Raw genomic sequence first — 27116 nt, forward strand, 5'->3', positions numbered from 1 at the left:
ATCTTACTTACATTTGCGTGGTTTGGTAATAACTGATTTAGAAGCTTGACTTGGTTCTCCGGGTCCAGCTGCATTAACAGCTCTAACTCTAAATTCATATTCAACACCTTCATCCAGGTTATCGGCTGTTCCCTTGGTTTCAAACGGTCCGGTCTCACCGGCTTTAGTCCACTTGGGTGAGCCCTTCTCCCTTTTTTCTATTATGTATCCAGTGATTGGAGATCCACCATCCTTGGTTGGTGGAGTCCATCTCAGATCCACATGGTCCTTGTCCCAGTCTACTACCTCGGGAGTTCCGGGTGCTCCTGGTTCATCGAACGGATTCTTGGCAACAATAGTTTGTTCTGCCTCTAGAGGTTCTGATTCGCCTTCGGCATTCACGGCTGAAACCCTGAATTTATATTCCTGACCAGGTTCTAGGTTATTCAGCTCAATTTTTGGTTCTTTGGAACGGCCTGCTGGTACCCAACGGCCAGTGGCAGTGTCCAGTTTCTCCACTTGATAGTAATCTAATGGAACGCCGCCGTCGTCTAGTGGTGGATTCCATTTTAGGGCACAACCTTCTTTATGAACATCACTAATTCTCAAAGGTCCTTCTGGTTTTCCTGGTTTATCTAGCACCTTAATTTCAATGCTGGCTTCATCTCTTCCAGAGCTGTTTTCAGCTTTGATCACCAGCGTGCCAGTATGTTCTCTCTTAGCTACAGGAATTACAAGTTTGGTTCTATAATCCTCCAGATCAACGTTAATATCATCCCGATTCTCGATGCGGGCTTTGTTTAAGAACCACGTCTTTGTCGGTGGAGGTTCACCAGATATTTTCACATCGAGACGAATGTGCTGTCCAGCCTTCACAGTGAGGTCTTTAAGTGAAGTGCGGTCGATCTTAGGTGGCACAAATCTGTCTTTCGCGGTGATCGTGTCAGATGGTGGTGATGGCTTACTTTCTCCGCCCTTATTAACAGCCTTGACGCGGAAGGAATACTTTTGACCTTCTTGCAATTCTGGAACTCTAGCTTCCGTTTTATTTCCAGGTACTTCGACTGCCTTATGCCATTTTCCAGTAATGGGGTCTTTCTTCTCTATAATGTACTTCTCAACAGGTGCGCCGCCATCATTCTTTGGTGGCGCCCATTTGAGGTCAGCATGATCTTTCGTCCAGTCCTTAAGCTCGGGTTTTCCGGGTGAGTCTGGTTCAGTATAGGGATTTTTGGCAGTTGTTGGTTCATCTGTAACCAATGGCTCAGATTCGCCTTCAGCATTAACAGCTTTGACTCTGAATTGATAGTCTTTGCCTTCATTCAGTCCTGTTACATCAGCTTCAGGTGTTTTTGTAGTAGTAACAGGTACCCATCTTCCAGTCTCAACGTCCATTCGTTCAACCACATATCCAGTAACTGGTTCGCCACCATCGTCTTCTGGGGCCTCCCACTTAAGTTTGCATCCTTCTGCTGAGACGTCTGATACTTTGAGGGGTCCTTTAGGTTTGCCGGGCTTAGTTACTACTGAAATTTCAACTTCAACAGTATCTACTCCTGAGTCGTTTCTAGCTGTAACTACGTAAACGCCAGTATCGCTGCGTTGTACTTTTTGAAGCACAAAGCTGGTGTGGTAATCTTCGTTATCGATTTTGAGCCTATCGGTGTTTCGGAGGTTCTGCTCCTTGAGGGTCCACGTAATGGTCGGTGGAGGTTCACCTTTCACATCAGCTTCTAGCCGAAGAAGCTGTCCAGGACGAAGTGATTGTTTGGTGAGATTCTTGCGATCAATTTTCGGTGCCACTGAAATAGAGAACAAAGTTGCAATTTTTATGATTATTGGACGTTATCAATGGCCTTACAGAATCGGGGTTTGGCAATAACGGGTTTGGATGGATCGCTAGGTTCACTAGGTCCTGCCTTGTTGACAGCTACTATTCTGAATTCGTACTCGTGGCCTTCTTCAACTGTCTCAACACGACCTGCAGTTTTATCTCCAGGTACTGTGGCGGCATCAACCCAACCACGTCCAGCTTTGTCGTGCATTTGGATAATATATTTCTGGATTGGAGCTCCTCCGTCGCTGACTGGGGCTTTCCATGCCAGTTCAACGAAGTCTTTGTCCCAGTTTTTGAGATCTGGGCGTCCAGGTTTTGTGGGTTCATCTGGACATAATGATTAAACTTGATTTTTTCTGTTATAACGGTAGCTACAAACTTACCGAATGGATTTTTGGCAATGATGGATTTTTCAGTCTCCAATGGTTCGGATTCTCCCTCCTTGTTCACGGCCTTGACTCTGAATTTGTACGGTTTTCCTTCTTGTAAGCCAGTAATATTGGCTTCCGGTTCCGTGCTTCTACCACACGGAATCCATTGACCAGTTAGAGGATCAAGTTTCTCAATTTCGTAATGGTCAATCGGGCTGCCACCATCGTCTTCCGGTTTCTTCCATTTTAGTTTGCAACCATGTTTAGTTACATCAGACACGTCTAGAGGTCCCTTTGGCGATCCTGGTTTGCCAAGAACGGAAATTTCAATTTCCGCTTCGTCTGTTCCAACTTCGTTTTTGGCAATGATGGTGTATTTGCCAGATTGCGTTCTCTTAGAGCGCAGGATGAAGAACTTGGTGTTGTAATCAATGTTGTCAATTTTCAGCTCATCAGTGGATGAAATCTCTTTGCCTTCATAAAGCCATGTGACAGTCGGTGGAGGTTCGCCTTGAATGTTAATGTCCAAACTAATGGAAAGGCCTGCTTTCACCGACAGCGGCTTGAGGTTGGTGCGATCAATCAGTGGTTTCACTAAAATTTAACAACACGAATGAATGATTATAATTTTTTTTAGTTTGTTAAAACTTACAGAATCGGGCTTTGGCTGTATGCCAGTTGGTCTGTTCAGAAGGTTCTGATTGGCCGGCCTTATTGATGGCTCTGACGCGGAATTTGTATTGATTTCCTTCTTCAAGCTTGCCTACGGTTCCTTGGCACTGAGGGCCTACTTCGGCGACTTTGGCAAACTGACCAGTAAATTTATCCATAGCTTCAATGATATATCCGGTGATAGGCGCACCACCATCTCGTACGGGTTTGTCCCATTTCAATTTAACTGAGTGTTCATCCCAATCCACGATTTCAGGCAAACCGGGTGGTGCAGATATATCATATGGGTTTTTAGCAAGAGTGGCTGTGTCAGTTTCTAAAGGTTCTGATTCGCCCTCTTCATTTACGGCCTTTACTCTGAAGTTATACTTTTTATTTGGTTCAAGACCAGTTATTTCATGATCTGTTTTGTCAGGATCAACAAATCCTGCGGGCACCCATTTGCCGGTTTGTGTATCTTGTTTCTCCACAACGTATCCTGTTATTGGAAGGCCTCCGTCGTCTTTAGGTTTGTCCCATTTGAGTTTGCATCCTTCTTTATGTACATCACTCACTTCAAGTGGTCCTTCCGGTTTTCCGGGTTTGTCCAGAACAATGACTTCAACTGGAGCTTCATCAAAGCCGGAGTCATTTTCAGCTCGAAGTGTATATGTGCCGGTATCTTTTCGGGATGTGTCCGACAGTGTAAGTTTGGTGTTGTAGTCTTCATTTTCAATTTTCGTTTTCGGTCCGTTTTCCAGAGGTTTATGCGCGAAGCTCCATGTACAGATCGGTGGAGGTTCTCCTTGGACATCCACATCGAACTTCACCAGTTGGCCTGCACGTACTTTTACAGTGTGAAGCTTCTCTCTGTTGATCAGTGGACGCTCTGAAAATGCAACGTATTTTAACCAAAAGTTGCAGTTAGAATTTGTTGTAACTTGCAGCACATAAAATTGAATAAACTTACTATGTCTGGCTTTGGACACATGTTGGCCAGTGGCATCAGAAGGCTCGCCAGGTCCAGCTTTATTTACAGCTCTTACGCGGAACTGATACGTATTGCCTTCTTTAAGTCCAGGCACTCTGGCTTCACAGGTCGGAGACTGAAAGTGTGTTCGAGTGTTTTATGATATCGAAGAGTTTAGTTGGGTGTTACTTACATCAGTGCTGAGAATTTCATCCCAAGACGTAGAGAATTTCTCCTTCTTTTCAATGACATATCCTGTGATAGGCGCACCACCTGAACTCTTAGGGGCAGTCCATTTGAGATCAACTCGATCAGCGTCCCAGTCTACTATTTCCGGAGTGCCAGGCTTTCCAGGAATATCGTAGGGGTTCTTGGCAATAATCGATCCATCAGTTTCCAGTGGTTCTGATTCACCTTCGTCGTTCACGGCCTTTACTCGGAAATCGTATTCGTGTCCTTCAGTAAGGCCTTTTACATCCATCTCTGTGTCATTGGGACCAGTGCGTCCAACTGGAACCCACCTGCCGGTAGCTTTATCGAGTTTTTCAACTACGTAACCAGTGACTGGTTTGCCACCATCGTCTTCAGGCTTGTCCCATTTCAGTTTGCATCCGCTCTTTGTAACATCGGATACTTTCAGAGGGCCCTTTGGTTTTCCCGGCGATGCTATTGAAAAATGTTAGAAGTTAATCTCAAAGAAGCCTAGTAAAGTACTTACAGAGAACGGTAACTTCCACTTCTGCCTCATCTTGTCCATGCTCGTTTACAGCTTTGATTCTGTAAACTCCAGTATTCTTGCGCACGGAGTTGGTGATGTTCAGTTTCGTATTGTAGTCAACATTGATTATCTCAATGTTGCCTTCTGATTTGACTTCAGTATCAATATGGAACCAAGTGATTGTTGGTGGAGGTTCACCCCTGACATCAACGTCGTACTTGATGGGCTTTCCAGCACGAACGATTATCGGCTTAAGGTTGGTTCGGTCAATTCTGGGTTTGACTGCAAGGAATCATTGGATTCGCGAGTGTTTATGGTGCAGAAACATGACTTACGTGATCGGTGTTTGATTATTTGCATTTGAGATGCATCAGAAGGCTGACCGGGGCCTGCTTTGTTGACCGCTTTCACACGGAACTGATATTCACCGCGTTCTTTGAGGTCTTCAACGCGGGCCTGCAATTGATCTCCTGGTACTTCAATTGCCTTCTCCCAGTCTGGCTTGTATTTATCCTTCTTTTCGATGATATATTTCTCAATCGGTGAGCCACCGTCGTTTTCAGGGGCCGTCCATTTCAGGTCAACTCCTTTGTTGTCGTAATCAACGATTTCTGGCACTCCTGGTTTTCCAGGCTCGTCTAGAATTCGGCCCAAATGTTAGAACGCAAAAGTATGACAGGAAAATGAGCGACTTCGGAAGATCTTGCAATAGAATCAAGCATAATACTGGGTGTATACAGAGTGTTTCACTATTGCGAACTTGTTTATTATAGTTGTGATGTCGTGTCGATAAGTATTTCAGTCATAAGAAGAGTCACACTATGAGAAAATTTTAATTCAAAAAGTTTTAATGGAACAATTGGATATTGTGTATGATTGATTATAGTGCACACTTGATTCCAGATGCATTTCTGTTCTCCTCTCCTAAACTTACCGAATGGATTTTTGGCTAATGTAGGTCTATCAGCGACTAAAGGATCAGAGTCGCCCTCATTATTAACCGCTGTTACTCTGAATTTATATTCTGAACCTGGATTAAGTCCAGTGACTTCGAACTCGCCTTTACCATCGGGCGAAAGTTTGTCTCCTGGAACACGGCCACAACGGACCCATTTTCCAGTAGCCATATCCATTTTTTCAATTTCGTATTCTTTAATAGGACTGCCACCGTCATCTTCAGGTTTTTTCCAGCTAACTTTAGCTTTTTCAGCAGTGACATCGCTAACAACGAGAGGTCCTTGAGGAGATCCTGGTTTACTTAGAACTGTGAGCTCTACAGTTTCCTGGTCTTTGCCGTTTACGTTTTCGATGATCAGCGTATATTTTCCAGTGTCTTTTCGGACGGCATTAAGCAAAGTAAAGTCAGTGTGGTACTCGGCGTTTTCGATTTTAATTCTTTCGGAGTTAGTAAGTGGAATGTTATCCCTCCAAACCCACTTCACCTCCGGTGGAGGTTCGCCCATGAAGTCGACGGCCCATTTGTGAGTGCGTCCAGCTTTAATGGTGATTGATTTGAAGGTTTCCCGGTCGATACGTGGTTTCACTGTAAATTACAAATGTGTTTAAGAAAAAGCTCTAATGGAGGATTGAACTACTTATTGAGCCCTCATACACATATCTGTAAGGTATATATAATGGAAACGTCACAATTCCAAAAAATATGTAAAATATGAAATATGTAAAGTAAAAAACCCTGTGAAAAGAAAGGTAAAAAGTCTTATGCACACAAAATTGAAAACCAATCATGAAAAAGATATATATACCAAATTTATTCAGCAATAAACAGTGATTATTAAATCCAATTAGTAAAAATCCTAACTTCAAAAGGGAATTAATTTTGGTTAAATCAAACAAATAAATCTTACAGTTTTTGTGCTTGCAGAGGTGATTATCTGTAGGTTCAGAAGGAACACTAGGCCCAGCTTTGTTGTGTGCCCGCACTCTAAACTGATAAACCTGATTTTCTTTTAAATTCTCCACTTTTCCTTCTGGATTGCTGTCAGATGTTGTTGCAACCTCCTTCCAGTCCGGGGAAAATTTGTCTTTCATTTCGATGGTGTAATGAGAAATCGGTCTTCCACCATCATTTTCGGGTTTGGGCCATCTCAAAGTAGCACTCTTATTATCGTAATCAATAATATCTGGTTTTCCGGGCGCTCCAGGTTCATCATATGGATTTTTAGCCAGGATGAAGTCCGAAGTTTCCAAAGGTTCTGATTCTCCTTCCTTGTTCTTGGCCCTCACTCTAAATTTGTATTTCTTTTTGGGTGTAAGTCCTTTGAACGTGAACTTGTTGTCTCCGGGGCCAACCTCGCCAGCAGATACCCATCGGCCTGTATCCATATCCATTTTTTCAAGAACATATCCAGTCAGTTCGGTACCACCCATATCTTCTGGTCGTTGCCATTTCACTGTGACGTGATCAGCACGAATTTCTTCTGGTTCTAACGGACCTTTTGGTGGTGTTGGTTTATCCAGAACTATGACTTCTGCTATTCCTTCACACGTTCCAGAACTGTTAGTAAGTACTAGTCGATATTTGCCGCTGTCAGCTCGGGCTGCGCGTCTTACAGTGATGATAGTATTTTTCTCGTATGAATCGATGGTTATGCGTTCTTCGATGTCTGGTTTTATTTCCTTTTGGTCTAGGAACCATTGAACGGTTGGTTCAGGCTCTCCCCCGAACTTGATGTCGTACTTGACGATTTGTCCTTTTTTGATTATTATGCTCTTCAGGTCGTCTCCGATGATAAAAGGCTTCACAAATCGGCATTTGGCGATGATAGGTTTAGTTGTGTCACTTGGTTCGCCAGGTCCAGCTTTGTTAACTGCTCTAACTCTGAATTCGTACTGGCTGTTTTCTTTTAATCCCGGCACAGTTGCAGAGAGCTGCTCGCCGGGGACTTCAATTCCGGTAGTCCATTCTTTTCCAAATTTGTCTTTGACTTCAACAATGTATCCCGTGATGGGAGCACCACCGTCGTTATCTGGAGGAAGCCATTTGAGATCGGCGTGGTCTTTGTCCCAATCGACGACTTCCACGTTGTTTGGTTTGCTAGGTTCATCTGCAAGTGGAAATAATACAATAATTTTGTATTTTCTTATTTAGGCAATGGGTAAGTGAGACATCAGAACAAATCTACCCATTGCCAAAGAAATTGCGATATGGCAGGGAGGAAATAAACAGTCGACTCTTACCCCAAGGGTCTTTAGCAAGGACAGGTTTAGCGAACAGAGCAGGTTCACTTGACCCTAGTTTATTTACAGCTCTAATACGGAATTTGTATTGCTTTTTCGGGACCAAACCTTCAACCTTGAAAGAGGTTTGTCCGGGCTTGACTTCGCCCACATTGTCCCATCCAGCTACAATAAATCAGCCCTCAATCCCCCCATCAAGCGCAACCAGACACCACATACCTTTCAAACTCAAATCTTGCCTTTCAACGACATAATGCAGAATCGGCGATCCTCCATCATCAGCCGGTGTCTTCCACGCCACTTTGCAGTTGGTCTGGAAGACCTCTTTAACATCGACGTCTTGAGGTGGCGCGGGCACGTCTTGCATAATTATCTTCACATCTTTTACATCTTCACCCTGGGCATTGGATAGTTTGATTTGATAGGGACCAGATTGGTCTCTGCTGGGCTTTTTGATCTTGAAAGTAACTTTTTCATCTGCTATTATGACATCCACATCTTTAAGTGGCAGTACTTTGCCGTCTTTGATAAGCTTGGCTTCTAGTTGGGATTGTCTAGTTCCTTCAACTGCAGAAATGGATAATATTTTAGTCGTAAGAAAGAGGTGGATTTATCCAGAAAGTGGTACGATTGAGAAAGTGCTACAAAGAACTAAGCAATGACAAAGTGTTTTGTATTTTTTAAAGCAATTGCTGAATTTTAATGTTGCGTCCTGAAAATAAATCATACTCACTTTTATATGGAACTTCCATAAGAATGGGCTTGCTAATAGGTGCTTCGTATGTAGATGGGAAATCGATCTTTGGTATACTTTCACCTTTGTTGACTGCAAGGTTCATCGAAGATTCCAACTGTCCAGATTTGACTTTGATTTCACCGGAATCAGCTAAATCGAGTTTGTTAAAGATCAACTGATGCTTTCCGCCTCCCAGGTTCTTAATTTCGATTCTGTCTGAAGGTACGATGGGTTCGCCATTGAAGAACCATTCAGCAGGCGCTGTTTGATCTTGAAGCTCGATGTCCAGAACAAGCCTTTCGCGTTCAACGGCATTGGTGTCCTTCAGTTTCTTGTTGAAGCGATTGAGATAGTTGACGACTAATTCTGCTTCGGTTTTATCGGCGTTGCTGACACAGGAATACATCCCAGCGTCAGTAACTTTGGCGTCCTTAATTACCAGCTTTCGTTTCCTGCCGTCTTTACTAACAACCAGTCTTTTATCTGGAGTGATTTCTTGATCTCCTTTGAACCACTTCACGTCTCCACCAGCGTCGTTCAATTCACAGAGGAAGGTGATGTTCTCCTTTTCAACATGCTGTTGATGCTTGAGTACCTTGACGAATTTGTAAGGGTAATCAACGATGTTTACTTTGGTTACAGTTTTCTCGGTTTGCTTCTCAAGTTTGCAAGAATATTCGTCAGCATCATCGAAAGTAGCGTTCTTGATAGTAAGGCGGCAGACGCCACTGAGGTCCTTGGAAATTTGATATTTATCTCCGTCTTCTAACTTCTTCGCTCCTTTATACCAGCCAACGATGGCTAAGCTGTTGCTCACCGTGCAGGAAAGTTCAACTTCATGCTGCGTATAGCCGTCGTACTTCTTTTTCAGAGCTTTAGTGAAAGTATATGATGGATCTGGCTCTTCGACATTGAGAAAAGCTGTACAATGCACGCCTCCTATTTCAATTGTATATTTGCCAGAATCTTCCACTTTAGGGTTTGTGATAATGAGCTGATACAAATCATTCTCATTTTTGAATTGGTATTTGGCTCCTTGGAAAAGTTCCTGCAAGTGTTTATCGATTACTATTGAGTTGCTGTGAGCTCCAAGTGAAAAGCACTCACGTCCTTTCGGAAGAGCCATTTGGGTTTACAGTTTGGTTTAGAAAATCCAGCCTCGAAAACGGCTTTCTTATCTTTGCCTTCCTTTGCATATTGGTCGACGAGTGGTTTCAAAAAGGATTCGGATTTCTAGAATAATAAAGCAAAATTAAGATAGTGAAAGAGGTACCAAAAAAAAATCGAATAAATAACATTCACAAAAATATTATCGATCTCCATTAAAATTCTGCCGGCTCAAAAATTGGCTGAAAAAAAACTCCTAAAAATAAATATATGTACAAAAAAATATTTTATATGTACAAGGTGAATCTTCGTGTTTCACCATAATGCAGATACAACAACGATTTTTGGAAAATTAGTTTGCCGGAGATGTTAGAAATGGAAGAAGTGGAAAGGGATTTCGCTTTGTCATGCTGTCGTGCACAACAAACATTGATAACATATGCCGAGATCTGCCAATCCCAAACCTCTCTTCTTTCGAAATGGTGCAAAATCGGCCAATCAGGTATTAGTTCTGCTAACGAGGGCCTTCTGGCAGATAGAGGATTCTAGAAAGAAAACTGCAACTCAGATTTTAGCTAGCAACTACGCGTAGGATCTAATATAGCCTTTGGTGTTTTATTGTGAAAGTTTACCTGGTGCCTTTTATGGACATATCAGGAATAGTTAGTCCCATTATTAAATTCACTGCATTTGCTATGGAGGGCATGGATTAGTAAATTGCAGGTTGGAAAGCGCTCTAGTTTATTCTCAGTTACCTTCCTGGGATCCAATGCTTCAGCATCTCAATTTCGAATTTTGAAAATTGCGAGAACACTTTGTTTCATTCGGAGAATATTGAAAGCGCGATCAAGTTCATGTCAAAGTTGAAGTTATTCAAACAAATTGCATAAAACTCTTTCCAAAAAATAACTAAAGTAGTAATTTTTTTCTTCAAAATCCCAAAGTTTCCATCGAATGTCTCATAAAACCATTTTTAAATTAATTTGCTAGTTGGTCAGTTGGTGTAAATTTTAATTGAACACTGCACAACTGAACACCTAATAGAAATGAAAATTTTTAATTTGAGTTTAGTTGTTTAGGAAGCTTTCAATCTCCGGAATTTCTCCATTTTTTTGGAAAAGCGATTTGCGATATTTACATAATTTTTATTTTCATTCATGACCGAATTGTTCGCTGTTAAATCATATCCGAATTGTTGCGTTCAGTTTGCCAAATTACACATAAAATACATTTTTAAATCTGGCAAGTGTCACTACAGCTTGTTTTGCCAACATTTTAGTTACTATTCTAGGTGCGGGTTTCACAAGTTGCTAATTACTTCGTGACAAATTCGCCAAATATTATGACAATAAACTCAATTTTCTATTTGAGTTATGTGAAACATTCATCGGAATTTTGCGTAGGTTTACATGGAATACGTGGGTCTATATTTCCAGGCTCAAAACTTGAATTTTCAAGATGCTGAAATTAAGTTTATGTCGAGACTCGGCTTTGATTAAAGAGGTTTGACTATAAAAATCAACTTTTCAACGGTAACTGCTGAAAAAGTTTGTACACCTCTAAAGCGTGTCTGGTTTTGTAAAAATTGATTTTTATTTTGTATAAAATTGTCATAATATAATAGTTGTTCGTTGAAGGTGCATATTGGTGCATTACCATGCTTGAAAAGAAAATTAACAACCTCTGGTTTCCTCAGCAATGGCCACTCAAACGAAAGCCCAGCAAAAGAAAAGCGCCTAGTTTTTATTTTGCACTGCAAGGAAACATTAATATTAATTAGTGGGATAATCCAATAATAGCAGTTAAAATTTTTGAAACAATCTAATATTTCTTTATTAATACCTAGTTCGATTATACTGGGTGTCAGTCTGAAAACTTTCCACCCTTAATATCTTTCTTGCAGTTTAAGATATGAAAAACCGGAAAGACCCGTCAATTTTATTTGAAAGGGCGACACATTAAATTAATATTTTTAGCCTCCTTGTTTCAACCCCCTAGGACGGGTAGATGTCACCCTTAGAATCTTAATTGGAAAACGGGGTCAAGTAGCATATGGTTTGAAAGGGCGTTCAATTCTCTTTACATTAGTTACTACTTTGTTGCTTTTTGTTCACAGGTTTTCGAATAATCGCGTTTCAAAGTTACAGAAACAATTAAACTTGCCTGCCTTGAGATTTTGCTTTTCAGATTAGTGTTTAAACAAAAATTATGTCATTGGGTCTCCTTATAGTATAAATAATTAGAAGAGTAGGTTACACCATTTAAATCGTTGAATAACGGGAAGAAAATCTAGTTTAAATAATTTATTTCGGATTTATTGATTATTTTACTTTGAGGAAAAAAAAATTACGAAGAGAAACTTCTACAATGAAACCCATGGGGTCTACTTACGCACTATCTTATACGTTGTTGAAAATGTTGTCTATTTTCCTGTAAAAAATAATAAAGTATATTTTCGAATCCCCCTTAACATTGATAAGATATCCCCGGATAGATCGATTGCCAGAAGATTGCCTCCAAGATTGAACACCCTTAGACTTCTTTCTTTGGGGGCATAAGTAGTAATAATAAGTCCATTATTGATAAAACACAACCTGCTGATATTGATGATCTTAAAAGGCGGATTGCAGCAGAATACCCGGTAAAATGTTCCGAAAAATTAGGTAGGAGTTTGGAAACAGACTCTATTATTGTTTAGAGCAAACCGGTCAAGATTTTGAAACAAATAATAATATGGTGCGTAAGTATATGACACGTTTTAATGTAAAAATTTCTGTTCCGCAAATAAAAAGTTACTTTTGTCGATGTAAAATAATCAATAAATAAGAAATAAGATCAAAATCAAAAAGAAGAAATTAACGTTTAAACTAGATTGTCTTCCTGTTATTCAACTATTTTAACAGGGTAACCTACTGTTATAATAATTTGTATTACAAGGAGACACAATACAATTGTTTTTGTGTAAACACTAACTTGAAAACCAATATCTGAATGCACGCAAGTTTAATTGTTTCTACAACTTTAAAACGCGATTATTCGGAATCCTCTGCACAAAAAGCAACAAAGTAGTAACTGAAGAAAAGAGAATTGAACGCCCTTTAAAACGATGTGCCACTTGACATCCCTTCCCATTTAAGGTTCTAAGGGTGGCATCTACCCGTCCTAGGGGGTTGAAAAAAGGAGGCTAAAATATTAATTTAGAGTGTCCCCTTACAAATGAAATTAACGGGTCTCCCGGTTTTTCATATTTTCAACTGCAAGAAACATATTAAGGGTAAGAAGTTTTCAAATTGACACCCCGTATAATAACACATACAATTAAAATATTTTTTTAACACCGTCCTCGTCAGAGTTTTCGTAATTTTTTTAGTTACGAAAATATCAAAAAATCTTACTTACTTACCTTTAACTTAAAGCAGTTTAAACTTTTTTCAAATATGTATCCTTGCTCTTGAAAGAGCAATATACTACCAGAAGAAAAATTGATCAATATATATTTAAGACAAATACAATTTTTATATGTAACTTAGCCTTGACACCAGAAAAGTCTGAGGTAATTGTGGGGATATAAATTCATAAATGATCAATTATTTTATGGATTTCTGGCACACCCACAAGCTAATAATAGCAAATTTTATATTCGACACAAGATTAACTACTTTGGAATTTTAGCATCTCATTAGACAATGTGTGGTGTATTTATAGCCCGGTTTAATCCGACATAAATTTACCAGACAAGTTTCCTCGTATACACCGAAAAATTTATGTTTCTTGTCAGTTATGTAAAACTCATTATATAATTGTGTGTTACTCATTAATGTATTTTTAAACTAAACCGTTTAAATTTAGACGTTATTTATTAGCGTCTGTTTGACTGGGTCAGCGCAATTTGCTCTTTATTATCTATTAAGTCGAGTTGACTGCAAGAAATAATACTGTAAGTTCAATAGCTTTACTACCGATTTTTTCTATTTCAGGTTCTAAGGCGACTCTCCTAGATGTCTGGATTCGCTGAAAATACCCCCTAAGATCCGTTTTAATTATCTTACCTTTTCAACTTTTTTTAATGCTGGGATTGGTTTTTCTACTTCTTTCAAATCACCCCAATCTGGGTCACCCTTATCTTTGTCCCACTTGGCATATTTCCTTTTCATCAACATGGCACGGAAATCAACACCAGCGGCGCCTGGAAGCAACATGCATAATTGAATGAAATAATTGAATCAGTTGCAAACTAACCAGCAACATAAAGCATCATTTCTGCGGAATCTTCTCCATGTACGTTAGATACAACCACTTTATATTGCCCTTCATCATTAGGCTTTACTTTCCTGATGCACAGCGTGATAAGATTCGTCTCACCATCAGTGATAAATTTAAATCTACCTCCTTCAATAATCTCAGTCACACCCTGAAAATTCAATTGATGTGTGATAGCAAAAATATACTCTTTAATAGCTCTAGAAGGATTACCTTGTAAAATTTGAATTTTGGTGGTGGATCACCTTCCACTTGGATGGTGATATATGCGGTTTGATCTGGAAAAGATTAACGTAGTTAATCCATCAAATAATATCAAAGAACTTAGTTCATATAACGAACAAGGCATTATTGCCTTGCAGGTAAACCCCCTATTTTCGTTTGATTTTGATTGGATGCCAATGATTAAATATAAACAGTTCTATGCGTCTTATAATTTTAAAGATTTATGCGCCTGATTATGTTTATTTTTATGTAGACCTGGCTATTTTTGGAAAAATCCCGTATATTTTCATTTGAAAATTTTAAGAACAAATGTAAATAAATCGTGATCGTTCAAACAAATATCTACCGGAACTGCTTCGGAAAATTATTCTAGAAATAGAATTTTAGACGATCATCACAAGTCCCACGTGATAGCTACATTTTTCAACTTATCTTCGAAATATGAAAATAGCATTCCTGGAATTAATGAGCATTATATAGAAAATTTTTGTGAATCCATACAAAGAACCTGTATTATTTGCTAAACGCTCGCTAAAATCCATTCAGTTGAATTGAATCTGGACAGTTGCAAAAATATCGCAAATGTAAATGTTGGAAGTAATCCAGGAAAAAGGCAAATTAACTCAACATTTATCATAATACAAGTTGGAATGCGGCCATCTTCGATAGTAACCTTTTTGGCAAACTCTTTAACCTACTAGTTTTGAACTCCAACACCGATTGCCTATTTCATTGTCTTACCTTCAACTGAAGAGTAATTCTCTTGAACATCGATAATGCTGGGAGGAGAACCTTTTGGTCCAGACGGTTTTAAGGGAGTCGACGGTTTATTAATTATATCCTCAAGTTCAGCCAAACTTGGCCTTCTTACTTCGGCACTTGGACGTCGACGCTATATAATAAAATTCATTAAAAAAAAACCGCTTGAATGTTGAACAGAATATTTTGAGCTTCGAAGTCCATTTAGAGCGGGAAGTTAAATCGTCATTTATTTTGCTGTATGATTTTAGCGAATGAGACATAGTTGCTTATTTTGGGATTCCATTATAGCTGGTTTAAAAGCAGCAGAAAAGAACACAGTATGAGATTTTCAGTATTTTGCGTAGGAACTTTGCAGTAAGTGTTAAAAGAATTCCTCAAAATGATATTGATGTTTCGCAGCTCAAAATATTTGTGATCAGTTACATTTCAAACTGCACATAAAGTATATGTTTAGTTACCAGATTTTAACCCGAGAATAAGTACATACACAATGACAATTTAAAAAAAAAAATTTTTATTGTTTCTAATGTGGGTCAACACAATTAGATGGTAATTAAAAATTGACAAAACAAAGACAATTTAAAAAGTAAATGTTCCGCCTTAACTTGCCAAGTTCACGAAATATTTTCCATATCTTCATCATTATCTTTTTATAAATACATCATCATATAAAAGTAAAATATTTAATATTTCATTGATTAATTTGCAGTACGAAAAAATATATATTTATTCTCGGTTTTTTTTTTAATAAATATTATATGACAAATAAATATACATATAATACATCAAAAGCGTTGAAGCACAAAAGCCTATACAGCATTGTGAAGCGTTAAATTGAGCGTATATCGATAGATTATTAAATTGTTATTGGTGCGAGTATGTCTAGACACTAAAATATTCAAAATTTATTTCGTCTAAAACTCAAAAACCAAAACCAAGATTAGAAGCTACAGGAAAACTGTCGAGACTGGAAGTAGGTTTTCTGTCAATACCCCAACAAAATCTGAAGTTTTCACTATCTGATGGATGAGGTGAATAGTATGAACAAATTGTGTTCTATAAATTTGAAAAAAACAGATTTTGCTGTAGTTGTAGAAAGTCTCGATTATTATAACAAGTAAATAAAAAGGGAAGTTAAAACAAGAAAAACATAATAAGGAAAAAGGGGTCTAATGACATAAAAGATTAGATACCATTATATAGTCTATATACAAGGAGCATTGTATTATTTACATTTGAAAATCCCACATGTAATGTTACATAAATTGTGACAGAAACGTCTAAACTATGGTCTTCTTCGTATCTAAAAAAGTCGTTAGACACAGACATTTAAATATTATTGACTTTTCTAATCAATCTACATTTATATTATCCCTCTAACCTGTCTTTCAGAAGCAGATAATTCCCCGGGACGTTTTGATTTCGGCTTTAAAGAAAAAAAAGTAAGATAAACTAAGGTAATGTAAATAAGCAATTAAACTACAACCAAAACATGTTAGGTATAGAAAATTCATATACCAAACCAAAAGGCCAGCTTTGTGTCTTTAAACACAAACCTCACCTTTGGACCTAGGACTTCCCCGGGACGTAATTTTCCTCCCTGTGGAAATATATCATAAGTAATGGCATAATGACATACACATAAAAGGAAATGAAAATAAATAGCAGGAAAGAAAATATAACATTGAGCGTTATACTCTTTTACGCTGCAACATTTTACAATATTGTGATGCCTGCCTGCTTGCTGGTGCTACAGTGTAATGTCACATCGTGCAATTTTCGTGCATATACGGAAAAAAGTTTTACAAAGAGAAGTAATATATATTTAAAGCAAATTGATTTTCCCGTAACCAATGCAGATAAATAGGCAAGATGTTTTCCGAGAAACAGCCGTGCGTTTTCAATTATCCGTTGTTTATCACACGCCAGTTGAAATAACGGTTTTATTTATTTCTTCAAATAAATTACAATTTCTCTTTATAAACGCTTTGAGGTGAATTAATTAATATAAAGTATAAGTGGATCGTAGAGTATACATGAAATCCCAAGGTGTTCTTCCCTACAATAGATTGTATTGTCCAACACCTTGAAAGCAAGTCAAGCATTTTTATATAGTTATAGAAGTTAAATTTAGACGGCAATTTCAGGCTGAAGAACGTACATCACGGTTTTTTGGACTTTTACCTTTTTATCATCTAACACCTCGCCTGGCCTGAGTTTCCTATGTTCCTAAAGACATTGAAAGTTAAGGCATGTGACAAAATTCACTTCTACATCACTTCATAGACAGGATCACTAACTAGTTTGTACAGTTCATTTTCGTGATTATGGTGTTAAATCTCATTTTAAACCTGCATTACTTTGTGAAAATTTTCAAATTTCATCCCGTAGATTTGAAGTAACACAAATTTAAAACTCGCAATTCACAAGAAAACCCACCAAACGACCTTACCTCATCAGAAATGATAAGACTGGCGCGTCTGGCTGCGGCCTCAGGAGGTATCAGAGATCCGCGTCTGCTTCCCGAGCCAGGAGTTGGCTCTAAGGAAGCTTTTCTAGGTTCGGGGGATCTTTCTTTAATAACCTCAATTTTGGGCGCTTCGGGAGTTTTAATTTGAGGCACGGACGGAATGGCTTTTTGCTCGGCGGCAAAGGCCGGTTTTTCTTTGCCTTCAGCCACCAATTGGGGCTTTTCCTAATAATTTCGCTTTATATAATAGTTGGAAAAAAATAAGCAAGCGAAAGCGGGTCGAAAGTGTTTTATCGTAGATAACGCGAAGCATTGCCAAGCTGTAGCGGTCTCAAATTACCTTGGATAGCTTAGTTTTATCCCGTCCGGCATATTCAGCCTTATCATGAGGCTCGAATGTTTCCAACACCGGCCTGTCGTAATCCGGAATATTCTCCCAAGCGTTGGCATCGAAAGCATCTTTCTTTTTACCCTTCTGAGCTGTTGTTTTTTCCAGTTTTTTGGTCTCTACTTGCTATTAAAAAACAAGAAGTTGTACAGGAAAACCGGGTCACATGAAACATTTTGAGAAAAACCAGAAAATGTCAATCAATAACTAGATAGAAGAGAAAACACATCAATATAGTTAGTTACAAGATAGAATGTATTCACAGGAAAATTATCACAGCGGTTGAAGGAAGAGCTGATCAGAGTATAGAGCACGGCTATAATAAATTGATTTCTTTAGCCCAGTGACATTGAGCTTAACTTAAGTGCCTACTGAAATCCACGGCTATGAAATCAATTTACCTCAAAAGAGTTTCATTATATACAGTGGCAGAAGAATTTTACAAAGTCGGAAAAGAAAATTAGACAAGTAGAAGAGAGAGGAGGTCCGAAGAGTGGAAAGATGAACACGATGGGCGAAGACCAATGTCAAGATGGTCCCGTTTCTCCGTTACCTTCAAGTCAACATCTAATTTTGCTTGCTCTGCAGACTTAGCTTCTTTTTTTTCTACTGGTTTTAACTGAATGTTCATGAAGCTACCTTTTTGAATTTCGGCTTTGGGAGGAATTGTTCGTTTGGGTTTCTCGGTCTATATAATAACCAAGCAACGATATTTATTATCATCGAAAAAACGATTCCTTCCATCAAATTTAATTCTAAATATTTAAAAAAATGATCTTACCTTTGGCGCGGGCTCAGTTTTGGTCTCAGCCTACATTTTCAACGACACGAACATTGACAGTCACATGGGAACATTCCAACGAAGACATAGAACAGGACAAAAATTGTCTTAGAAAATATCCAGAAACATGTTGTTGCAACACAAGCACAGTAGAACAGATCACATTGTGTTAAAAACGTTCAGTTTTTATCATGATTGTGTTTTTAAAACTTGTTAAAGTGCAGTCCTAAATAAAACCAAGTGTTCACACAGAAGAGAGTAATAAAGAAACAAATCTGTTATGAATGTATAGAAGGAACTCAGGGTAGGTATACCTTTTTGAGACTACCGCGTGTTTTGCTTAAATCGGGCACCGGCTCAGCAATTTTCGGTGGTTCAGATTTCTTTTCGGGTGTAGGTTTAGTTTTAGGTGTCTCAACTGGTTCTTTGATTTCTGGTTTAGGTGGCTCAGAAGGTTTGGCGCTCGGTTTTGCTGGTTCGCTTGGTGGTGGCGATTTAACTTTCGCCGCCGATTCGGCTTTGGGTGGTGGAGATTTCACCTTTTCCGGTTCTTTAGGTGGTGGCGATTTAACTTTTTCTGGTGTCGGTTTTTTCGCTACCGTTTCGGTCTTTTTTGTGAACGTGTCGTCTACGTTATTTGTGGGTGTGGTTGGTGTTTTCTACATTGAAATTAGTAACAAACAATGTACAATACATATAACATAATAGACTTGACAAGATAAGTTAATTACTGATTTTTAATTATAGACACATTTTACAAATTTTGTATTAAATTTCGGACAAAATGTCAACGATTATATTTATTCCCTTTAGTTACGGCAATTCTGGAATTTTTGTTTTGAAGTTAGTACATGTCTTACCGCCTCCGGAGTGGATTCCAATTTCTTTGTTCCTAAAGTGAGCTTCTTTTTCTTGTCTTCCGTCAAAGACGTGCGTTGCGATTCGTTTTTAATTTCTTCCTCTCTCGTAACAGTTGACGATCTACGGCTGGAAGATTTTTTCTCACCATCCCTAACAATTTCTTCTGTCATCGGAACTATTGAGCTTCTACGAGACTCGCTTTTTTGTTCGACCTGTTGTTAAACATTAAATTTCCGAAACGTTTATTGTCTGGGTCATTTCGAAATCCATAAAGTTCCAAAAATATTTCAATTTATTTACCTTTTGCACAGAAGTGCGCCTTAGTCCCTTCTTTTCTTCGGCCTTAGTTTCCTACATGAGACAAAGGACGTGGCTTAGACAATTACACAAAACACACTAAACTTCCACTAACCTCCACTTTTTTTACTTCCTTCTTGCCGATATCGTTCACTTTCTTTTCTTCCTCCTTCTGAAGTAAATTGGGAAGGGTATTAAACACATAAAGGAAATTGTCTGGTGATTTAGGGCGACAAATGATATTTACCTTCTGAACCACTTTGGTTTCCTCTTTCCTTTCTTCCGCCTTTTTCTCTACCTTCCTTTCCTCTGCCTTTTTCTCGACCTTCTTTTCCTCTGTTTTTTTCTCGACCTTTTTTTCCTCCTTCTTTTCTACTTTTTTCTCTTCCTTCTTTTCAACTTTCTTCTCTTCTTTCTTTTCTACTTTTTTTTCAACAACCGCTTCCTCCTCCTCCTCCTCCTAAAAGAAACGATCTTTAGTTTTTGGAAATCAGTTAATACAAGTTGCATAATGTTAGTGTAAAGGAGACTTAGAGTTGCAATAGTAGAGTAGTAGGCAAGAGATAGAAATATCTGAAAAACACTCTTCAAATTGAAAGCAAAGAATTCGGTTGCCTGAGATGATAATTCGTTCTTAAAGGCGCGAATGAACGTCGATGACGTCCGAGTTATTTCCGTTAACACCCTGAAGATTAGCGGCGAATTTATAGTTGTTGCCATTAGAGAAAAGTTTCAATAAGTTTAAAGTTCAGAGTAATTGTTAGATTGGATTTCAAACGTACGAAGGTTGAATGTTTTTAAAAAAATGTGGAAATATTTACAAGATGTGAAGGCCTGCTTATAGGTGGAAAGCCGTAATATATCTAAATCGGTCGAATGAAAAAATAAACACATAAAGATCCTGGTGTCCATGTGGAGTGTTTGGATTATTTTTGCATTTTCCGTATTTTGCGATTCAAAAACCAAGAAAATGACTGAAAGCAAAAATCTGTGCGTTTATATGCGTGTACCTCTGATTCTTCCTCTGGTTCAGATTCAACTTTTTTGGGCTGAACTTTTATTTCTTCCTCTTCTTCACTGGTCTCACCCTCCTTGTGTGTAAGTGTGTCAAGTGTAAAAATGGAAAAAAATACATACAGATAAAAAAATCTTATAATGTGATCACCACTAAGACGAAAATTTCAGACGAGAACAAATATCTTACCTCGTCTTCGTCTTTCTTCTTTTTCACGGTTAAAACAGCGGTGGCTTCATCCTCTCCAAATTCATTTTTGGCAACCACTTTGTAAGTGCCAGAATGAGTGGTTTTACACTTGGTGATGCTCAAGCGGGTTACCGTGCCATCAAATGTGATTTTCGTGTCGGTCGACTCGCGGATGACAGTAGTTTCCTTGTACCAAATGATAGTGACTGTCTTGTCGCTGACTTTCAACGAAGAAATAAAGTCGGCAGACTTGCCTTCTTCTAGGGTCTAGAAAGGACCAGTGTTAATTGGGTATGAGGACGGTGCAGTCGAGGACTTACGATGTTGGTTAGCTTGGTGAGCTTAGGCTTTTCTCCTTTTGGTTTTTCGTCAGGAGGCAATTCGGTTACCTCAACAGTTTGTGAGGTGGCTTCACCCTTTTCGTTTTTAGCTACCAGTTTGTATAGACCTTTGTCTACTTTCTGGACGTCTGATATTTCCAGTTTGACCGCGAATTCGCCCTGGAATGATATGAGCAGTATATAGTATATGTGAGTGTTCCAGGTCCAGTTGTCTACGTACGTCTTTGACTTGCTCAACTTGCACTTGATGCCTAGAGTCTTCCCTAACGGCATTCTCCTCTTTAAACCATGTGCAGTCAGGAGCGAATTTACTGAGAACTTTACATTCCACAATGACAGTTTTCTTTTTAATGATCTTAATGACCTTTGGTTTCTCCTTAATGACTGGGATGATTTCAATATTCAGAGTCAAATTAGCATTAAGCTCCCCTAAGGTGTTCTTAATGTTGCATTTGTATAAGCCTGAATCCTCCAATCCTGGATCATTTAGCTCCAGTTTGATGTAGTAAACATCTTCTTCCACCTTTTCGAAGCTTATTTTAATTTTGCTCGATTCGGTTACCTGTTTACCTTCCCGATACCAAACAATGGTGGGTTTCGGGTTTGATCGGACCTTACATTCCATGATAACCAGTTTGCCGCCCTGGTGGGATGTAATCCTGGGCTTTTCGACAAAAGTCGGGCCATCGCCTTCCGGCTCCGGCTCAGCTTCAATGTTCAGATTTAAATTGGCATTACTTTCGCCAAATTCGTTTTTGACGTGGCATCTGTAGGTGCCACCATCGGGAGCGGAAGGATCCTGGAACAGAAATTGTTGTCGGTGAGAGGATGGCACTAGACGAGAAGCGCGCGAAGTGGTACCTTAATTTCTAGAATCAATTCGAATATCTCTTCTTCTACGTCTACGACTCGAATCGTTGTCTTAGACGATTCCTTAACGACGGTGGTTCCACGAAACCAAGTAACCTCGGGCTTGGGTTTTGCTTTGCATTTGCATTTCATAGTGATGAGAGTCCCGCTCTCATTGGGGATTATTTTGGGTTTCTCGATGAAAGAGGGGGCAAAACCCGCAGCATCGTCTCCACCTGTAACACGCACGAAAACATGTTATGACTATGCTCGAGACTGGCTTTAAGTCAAAAGGCCATGCTCATGCAAAATGACATTACACAGGTCGAAGACAAAGTGTTGACGGCACTGGAACATAAATGGGAAATACAATCAGTAACGGAATTGAGACGTTTCACAAACATATAGGGTACAGATACGGTACGATGCGACTGCTTCTATGCAGCCTACCTTGGAAATTAAGCGCGATATTGGCGTTGCATTCGCCGAATAGATTGAATGCGTTACATCGATAATTGCCGCCGTCTAAGCGGGTCGGATTCGCTATTTCTAAAGTTAGAAGATATGTGTCTTTAGTCGTGGTTTTCCTAAGCATGCGAACACGAGGACTATCCGCAATGCTTTTTTCGCTTTGAAACCAAGTGATATCCGGGTCTGGATTTGCCTCCAGAAGGCACTCCATAATAAGAACGTCGCCCTCTTGTCGAATTGTCGGTTTCTTAGGGAAGCGGGGCGCCTTACCGTCGGGAATTCTACGAAAGAGGAGCAAATGAGCGTGAGAATCGGGAGAGAAAGAAATCACTCAAGCTTACTTAGGTTTCTCATTGCTCTCGAAATTGAGGTTGATTGTCGCCACCGCTGTACCGTAACTATTCCTTGCAACGGCGCGGTACTCGCCCGAGTCAGTCTTCCTAACACTGGTAATTTCCAGTCTGGCTAAATAGTAAAGTTTCTGGTCCAAGTCCATGGTGATAGCATACCGGCTATTTTCTCCAATTTCTTCTTTGCCATGGTACCTGCACAATGGTCGTAAGCACGCAATGGTGGCTTGATGGTACCATTATACGTACCATTGCACTTCAGGCTTTGGGACTCCGACGCACCGGCATTCGAACATGATGGCAGCACCGTCGTCTGTCTGCCGGATAACAGGTCGCTCCGTGAAGGTTGGCTTGATGCCCTCCTGCTGAGGCACCGGAGCTTCATCGCCTATAGTGCAGAAACTCTTCTAAACCGGCTATCGTTATATAGGACAGCCAGCAACTCGCGCAACTTACAATGCTTACCGAAAGGAAAAGCTCAGCTTTTAATCATTACGGCTTAACTGTGTTAAAGTGATAAATAAATAAATAAATAAATAAATATATGGTGTCATTCGACTCTGATACATGTGTCACATTTTGCAAGAACATGGCCTTTGAAAGTTATCAATGTTAAACAGTACAAGTGTTGATGGTGCGGGTGGTTGGTAGCCGTTCGAGCGGAACCTCAAGTTAGGCCTAGAAACAGAAAAACAATCCAGTCCAGTCATTGCGGGAACGACGCGTTCCTGCCTTCCTAAGGCCTAGGATTGCACTGCATAGTCAGTTTTTATCTAATCTAAGCTTGAACTCACACAAACGAATTGGAATTTTAATGTACATTGATTAGAAATGGAATGTTAAAAAACTGCAAATTAAAAGCTGAGCTGAGATTAAGCGTCGGTTAGTCCATTGTACTGTGCACGAGTGCTGACTTACTTGTCCATAGCTGCTGGAGCCAATTGCGATTGGAATAAATAGGGGTTTTTTTGATATTCGTATATCGCTGAGGGTGATACAGAGTATGTCATTTTTGACCAGTTTCAAAGCTTAATGTTTCATATTCGACTCGGTTTGGGACTGATAGACCTCGAGGCGAGAAATGCCCCAGAAAGCACAGAAGCACTACCCCAGAAACTCTGTTAGAAGCCGTCACTTAAAAGCTTCTGCCAGTTACTCGGGTTATTCCGCGCTTGGCAATAAATGGGCATTAGGGTTGAAAAGAATATATTCTGGACTGCCATTAGGACACGCAAAGCAAGGAAGACACACTACATTTAAACTTACTGTCAAAGTTGAGGCTAATCGTCGCGTTACTTTCTCCCAATTCATTCTTTGCAGTAACCTTGTATTTGCCAGCATCCTCAACCGTGACATTTATTATTTCAAGGGTTGCAAAGTATGAGTGTCCATCTTTGTCTATCCTCAACTGAAAGGAATTTTGTAAATGCAATTAATCGGATTTCAAGGGTCTAATCTTTAATCGTCATTCCTATCCATCAGCTCAGCTCAACGTTTTCACTATTTAACGCTATATGGCGCATTTGATACACGTTAGTATGACTAGATACTATATCCACTGCCAAATTCATTTTCTAGTGGAATTATCAGAATTGCGTTAATTGCTAAACAATATCGCTGGCACTTTCATAGTCTCGTTTGGTACCTTATGACGGGGAGATTCTTTGACAGGGTTGTTATTATGGAACCAATTGACGACTGGACGGGGATCAGCTTGAATTCGACATTCGAAAAGTAGTTTTTTACCATCTTCCTCCTGTCGAATAGCTGGTTTCTTTGCGAAAGTTGGTGCAAGACCATCAATTTGTCTAAAATATAATTATGCCCTCTCAGATTTTTATTTTAGAAGGAAGCGAAGTCGACTGTTCATTTCATCGGTCGGACCTTTTTTAACGGGATTTTTAATGAAACTTACTTTTCTTTCGGCTCGTCCATAGCTAAAAATAAAAGTTAATTAGTATGGGCATTTTCTCGCTGGTTTAGTTGATCCGATGAGGTGTGCGCAGAATAATGAAATACTTACGGCTGAAATTAAGATTGATGGAAGCAGCCACTTCTCCCATGGTGTTTTTCGCTTTAACTTTATAAAGTCCTGCATCTGTTTCGATAACATCGTCTAATTCTAGCACTACTAGAAATTTATTCGTTCCTATGGATTGTATTTTAAAATTGGTTCGACTGTCTTCCGACAGAAGTGTGTCGCTTCGGAACCATTGAATTTCGGGTTTTGGGGCAGAAAGCAACTGGCATTCAAAGACGAGTTTATTCCCGTCATCTTCCTGCCTGAGTTGCGGCTTCTGGGTGAAGCTGGGAGCGAAATCCTCCGCCACTCCCATGCTATCTTCTTTTTGTTATCCAGATATCATTGACATTAACCCTGCCTGAAACCGGAGGAAACCGTTGAAGAATATTCGGAGACGTTCCAACGAGTGTGTTACAGCGTAACTGCGGATCTAGGTCTAAGAGCACCAGTGCGTACGCACAATGTTTTCCAGCTTCAATGTTCCAGATTTGTTAAGCTAAGTCCATTAGATGGGCACTTACGCTCACTAACACACCTCTAAAGCCACTCGAACTTACTCCTTGCAAGGTATTAAGGGGTGTATTCACCCAACACTTCGTCACTACACAGCACACACTTCGCGTATCGCGATGTACTTCGTCGTCCCGTCACGGCGCGTCGTCGAGTCGTTCGTCTAACTTTAAGTTTGCTTGGTAGCCTCCAAAGCACTGACTAAAGGAGTTCAACCTGGACTTCAGATCTAAACCAGAACGAAACGACGTCCCCCGCCAGACCCCACCACGACGCTCGTCGCGACGCCGGATTTAAAAATTGCAGCAATGGTACTCGTTTTCCCTAACATTTAGAAATATGCCACCTCCACTGGGTATCTCTCTTTCGTTCAGCTCTTAGTGAATCATCCAGAGAAGTACTTTGCTTGCTTATCCTTCAACTTTATCTGGGGATCTCTCTGGACTACAATGGTGCCAGGCTCTGGAACGCTACCTGGACACCTCACCGCAATTGTTGTTAATCAAATCAATTGCATCTATGAATCACGCCATTGTGTTTACCCGCATGATCAATTAGCAATTAAATGGGCTACCGACATTTAGAACTTCCAAGCATTTGTTGACGTTCCAAATTAATCAAAGACCTATTTTCAGTTTATCGTAGAATTGGAACGAAGTAAATAAGGCTATCTCATTAAAAGAAAAATTGTATACAATTCTCTCAAAATAACCGTAGGCTGTGGTATTTTTAGAAGGGAGCGGAGAAAAAGAGATGTAATTTTATACAGCCGCGATCCATGCCAAACCATATAGGGCGGCACGATTCGAGTAAAGACGACAGTAATCGTGGAGACGAAATGAACAGACGTCGTGTGCTGACTGCTGTTGCTGTAGCTGCAGGCCAAAGCGAAGCGCCGAATGTTTCGCTTGTTCCGACGCTGCGGTTAATTATACAGTGGCGTCGGAAAACACTTGTCCATAAATTTGATTACTTTCAATCAGCGAGCCTTTGCTTTATGGATCAATGCGATCGAATTGCTCCCAACCTATTCAGCTTCCGGAAACATTTCCTAATTATCGTACAGTGTGGACCTCAATCGGAAATCCTGGATATAGAGTAAAGGGTACAGTTGTTGGCACCCTGATAGTCATTGACATTCAGAGAATAAATGCACCTTTAATAAGAAGTTAAGAGAAGTTTTAATGTTTTTTGAACCGAATACATGTGTTTTTTGTGCAAGAAGCAGTGGCGGCGCTAGGGGTGGGCGAAGCTGGGGAGGAACCAAAATTTGTCTCGCCCAACCACTTTTAATAGCGATGTAAATCATTGCGGATTAAAAAAATCAGATCAAATTCGACAATAATGATAGTAAACGTGAAAACAGTCCGAGTTGTTCGGGAATTGAAAAGTAAATTTTTAAGTACTTAATATTAATAAATTATTTTCTAATCTAAATATTATATTATATTCTTATCTTTCCTGGGACTCAGTCAAAGTGTGAAGTAAAAATGTTGAATATCGTTTATTTCATTACGTTTCGGCGAGACAACAGCGCCATCATCAGATTTAAAATTTACACAAACTACAAACACCACCTCACAATTAAACATGTATAAAAATTATAATTTATCCCGAAAATCATTAAGGTTTTCTCAAAAGCCGATTACAAAATTTTAAGTTTTTAATCAAAAGCGCAATAAAACCATTATTTTCTGATGCTTTTCTTCCTTCCTGGCAAGCATGGGGTCTATTCAGGAAAAAATTACAAAATTCTC

The 27116-nt window shown here is 39.4% G+C and overlaps 1 protein-coding gene and 1 long non-coding RNA gene across 14 annotated transcripts in view; one reads left to right on the forward strand and one right to left on the reverse strand.

Annotated features, from left to right (window-relative positions):
* LOC109532855 (twitchin) overlaps positions 1-25571 on the reverse strand; it is a 41620-nt gene extending 16049 nt beyond the window's left edge. The window contains exons 1-42 of one of the 13 annotated variants that reach the window (XM_048670377.1): positions 25407-25571; positions 24850-25207; positions 24742-24763; positions 24472-24634; positions 24093-24234; positions 23076-23214; positions 22818-23021; positions 22456-22757; positions 22018-22241; positions 21377-21955; positions 21136-21315; positions 20816-21082; positions 20622-20702; positions 19859-20071; positions 19727-19783; positions 19615-19665; positions 19314-19526; positions 18768-19112; positions 18454-18483; positions 18226-18360; positions 17625-17798; positions 17267-17509; positions 16999-17043; positions 16196-16240; positions 14794-14944; positions 14041-14105; positions 13807-13978; positions 13617-13753; positions 9568-9693; positions 8458-9508; positions 7944-8291; positions 7725-7889; positions 6392-7591; positions 5461-6069; positions 4862-5164; positions 4527-4808; positions 4002-4474; positions 3809-3944; positions 2840-3727; positions 2200-2781; positions 1841-2143; positions 12-1781 (exon numbers count right to left, since the gene is read on the reverse strand). In XM_048670377.1, the coding sequence (XP_048526334.1) occupies positions 12-1781; positions 1841-2143; positions 2200-2781; positions 2840-3727; positions 3809-3944; positions 4002-4474; positions 4527-4808; positions 4862-5164; positions 5461-6069; positions 6392-7591; positions 7725-7889; positions 7944-8291; positions 8458-9508; positions 9568-9693; positions 13617-13753; positions 13807-13978; positions 14041-14105; positions 14794-14944; positions 16196-16240; positions 16999-17043; positions 17267-17509; positions 17625-17798; positions 18226-18360; positions 18454-18483; positions 18768-19112; positions 19314-19526; positions 19615-19665; positions 19727-19783; positions 19859-20071; positions 20622-20702; positions 20816-21082; positions 21136-21315; positions 21377-21955; positions 22018-22241; positions 22456-22757; positions 22818-23021; positions 23076-23214; positions 24093-24234; positions 24472-24634; positions 24742-24763; positions 24850-25162 (12928 nt within the window). In that variant the 5' untranslated portion in view covers positions 25163-25207; positions 25407-25571. Of the gene's footprint in view, positions 1-11; positions 1782-1840; positions 2144-2199; positions 2782-2839; positions 3728-3808; positions 3945-4001; positions 4475-4526; positions 4809-4861; positions 5165-5460; positions 6070-6391; positions 7592-7724; positions 7890-7943; positions 8292-8457; positions 9509-9567; positions 9694-13616; positions 13754-13806; positions 13979-14040; positions 14106-14793; positions 14945-16195; positions 16241-16375; positions 16415-16998; positions 17044-17266; positions 17510-17624; positions 17799-18225; positions 18361-18453; positions 18484-18767; positions 19113-19313; positions 19527-19614; positions 19666-19726; positions 19784-19858; positions 20072-20621; positions 20703-20815; positions 21083-21135; positions 21316-21376; positions 21956-22017; positions 22242-22455; positions 22758-22817; positions 23022-23075; positions 23215-24092; positions 24235-24471; positions 24635-24741; positions 24764-24849; positions 25208-25406 lie in introns of all 13 variants that reach the window. The other 12 variants (XM_048670378.1, XM_048670381.1, XM_048670387.1 and 9 more) reach the window with 12 other exon arrangements.
* A 31-nt stretch (positions 25572-25602) lies between these two features.
* On the forward strand, positions 25603-26524 carry LOC109532857. The gene is made up of 2 exons (XR_002171455.2): positions 25603-25670; positions 25734-26524. It is a non-coding gene; the product is annotated as an uncharacterized LOC109532857 (long non-coding RNA).
* Positions 26525-27116: the final 592 nt, after the last annotated feature.

The sequence above is a fragment of the Dendroctonus ponderosae genome, unplaced genomic scaffold (genome assembly GCF_020466585.1).
Source record: "Dendroctonus ponderosae isolate FM_Combo_2020 unplaced genomic scaffold, Dpon_F_20191213v2 Dpon_F_20191213_1, whole genome shotgun sequence".
Classification (NCBI taxonomy): domain Eukaryota; kingdom Metazoa; phylum Arthropoda; class Insecta; order Coleoptera; family Curculionidae; genus Dendroctonus; species Dendroctonus ponderosae.